The sequence below is a fragment of the Sitodiplosis mosellana genome, unplaced genomic scaffold, assembly GCF_009176505.1.
Source record: "Sitodiplosis mosellana isolate CC-2019 unplaced genomic scaffold, AAFC_SMos_1.0 Smas_scaffold_3427, whole genome shotgun sequence".
NCBI lineage: Eukaryota > Metazoa > Arthropoda > Insecta > Diptera > Cecidomyiidae > Sitodiplosis > Sitodiplosis mosellana.
In genome coordinates, this window is record NW_022598669.1 from 163 (window position 1) to 1,994 (window position 1,832).

Genomic DNA, 1,832 nt, shown 5'->3' on the forward strand with positions numbered 1-1,832 from the left:
AAGAGTCATCGATGCTCTAACATTCTAACATGGTTTGATCGTGAAATTTTGTTTAGAGTGACCGCGCCAAAATAATCAAGTTGTGAATCCGAATAAATCGCATTTGGTTTACTATCGATATAATATGAAGATTTGTATGATCGGCGCGGTCGTCACGAGCAAATTACCAATACCAAACCACTTTTAAATAGAAGAGCATCGATGGCTCTTCTGTTTCAAACTGTTAGTTGGTGGTAAATGTTAGCTGCCATAAAAAAAAATGGTACAGATAAAAAAAATGAAAGACAGATGTTTTCATGTTTTTTATGATTTATTATCATCAATGTTTAGTGGGTTTTTTTTTGATGAAAATTTTATTTTTCACCGCGGATGCGGCGTGCCAAGTCGATGTCCTTTGGCGTTATTGTGACGCGTTTTGCGTGGGTGGCGCACAAATTAGCGTCTTCGAATATTCCGGTTGCAAAATTTTCTGCAGCCTCCTGTGCGAGAAAAGAGAAAATACAACCAAAATTGATTTGCATTTTTTCTATTCTCAAACAGTAAAGTAAAAAAGTGAAATTGCACGAATTACTTACTTGCAATGCGGCCATTGCACCAACTTCAACGCGATATTGGATATTTGGTGAAACTTGTTGAATGATTTCACGCACCAAACGTTGAAACGGCAACTTTGGAATGAGCAATTCAGTGCTGCGCTGATAACGGCGAATTTCGCGGAGAGCCACTGTTCCAGGACGGTAGCGATGTGGACGTTTTTGTTGTGGTTGTTGTTGGTTTGGCCTTGGTTTTCCCATGGTTTTGTGTGGCGTTTGCTTTACGCGTGCCATGATTGCACCAAATTTGTGCAGTTTCACTTTTTTATTTTTGCACTGAGAACAGAGTGAGGTTTTTAATGTAACTCTTTTGGCTGTCCCAAATGAACTGATCATTCTAAATGACCAACTTTGATTTCCAGTGAAGCATTCCATACGCATGTTATTCGCACAGTGAAAAATATTTACAATAAATGAAGAATTGCGGCGACTAGAACAGTAATTAGATAAACGTGAACTTAACCAAAATACAGCGGACAAAATATTTACAGTGAAAAGTGCATAGTAAGCATCGCCGTTCGATCGAAAAGTGACGAAAATATTTATGCCAACAAAGAGCATAGAACGAACGATATGAATATTTACCGATTTAAAAACATTTGAGCAAACAGTGAATGAAAGTACAGTGGACAAAATATTTAACAGTGAAAAAGTGCAAAATACAGCGGACAAAATATTTACAGTGAAAAGTGCATAGTAAGCATCGCCGTTCGATCGAAAAAGTGACGAAAATATTTATATGGATGTCCAGAGATTTTTGAATATCCAAAGAAACAGCGCTAACGGCGGTTTCGATGCAATTGAATATGTTTACAATGAAATTGAACGGTTGGCAAATGTAACCAAGACGATTATTTATTCTGGTAGTCATGAGTACACATTTTTTGTGAATGAACAAACTCGAACCGCCGTATACGCAAAATGCGTAATGCAAAAAAGTAGGTGAACTTTAGCAGAAAGTATACATTAAGGCTATTGTATTTCAAACGATGTGTGCTTTTCTTTATTTTCAGGTCGCAGTAGCGGAATATATCAACACGATGCTCACGGACGTGTGGTAACTAGTGCCGTTGGAACACATGCAGTGCGGGCATTTTTTAGCCGATACAACGATCATACGTTGACAATTATAGTAGGTAAGTATTTTTTCATTTTGTTTTGTTAGTATTTAGATATTATTTTTATTTTTTTGTTTTCAGCTAACGATGAAAACGAGACGTGTATTTTCATACGCCGGCC

The 1,832-nt window shown here is 37.2% G+C and overlaps 1 protein-coding gene across 1 annotated transcript; it reads right to left on the minus strand.

The window, feature by feature from the left end:
* Positions 1-353: 353 nt before the first annotated feature.
* LOC129571802 (uncharacterized) lies at positions 354-827 on the minus strand. The gene is made up of 2 exons (XM_055451653.1): positions 576-827; positions 354-479 (listed from the first exon to the last, which is right to left on the minus strand). Exons 1-2 carry the CDS (start codon positions 825-827, stop codon positions 354-356), a joined length of 378 nt encoding a protein of 125 aa, XP_055307628.1.
* Between the last annotated feature and the right edge of the window lie 1,005 nt (positions 828-1,832).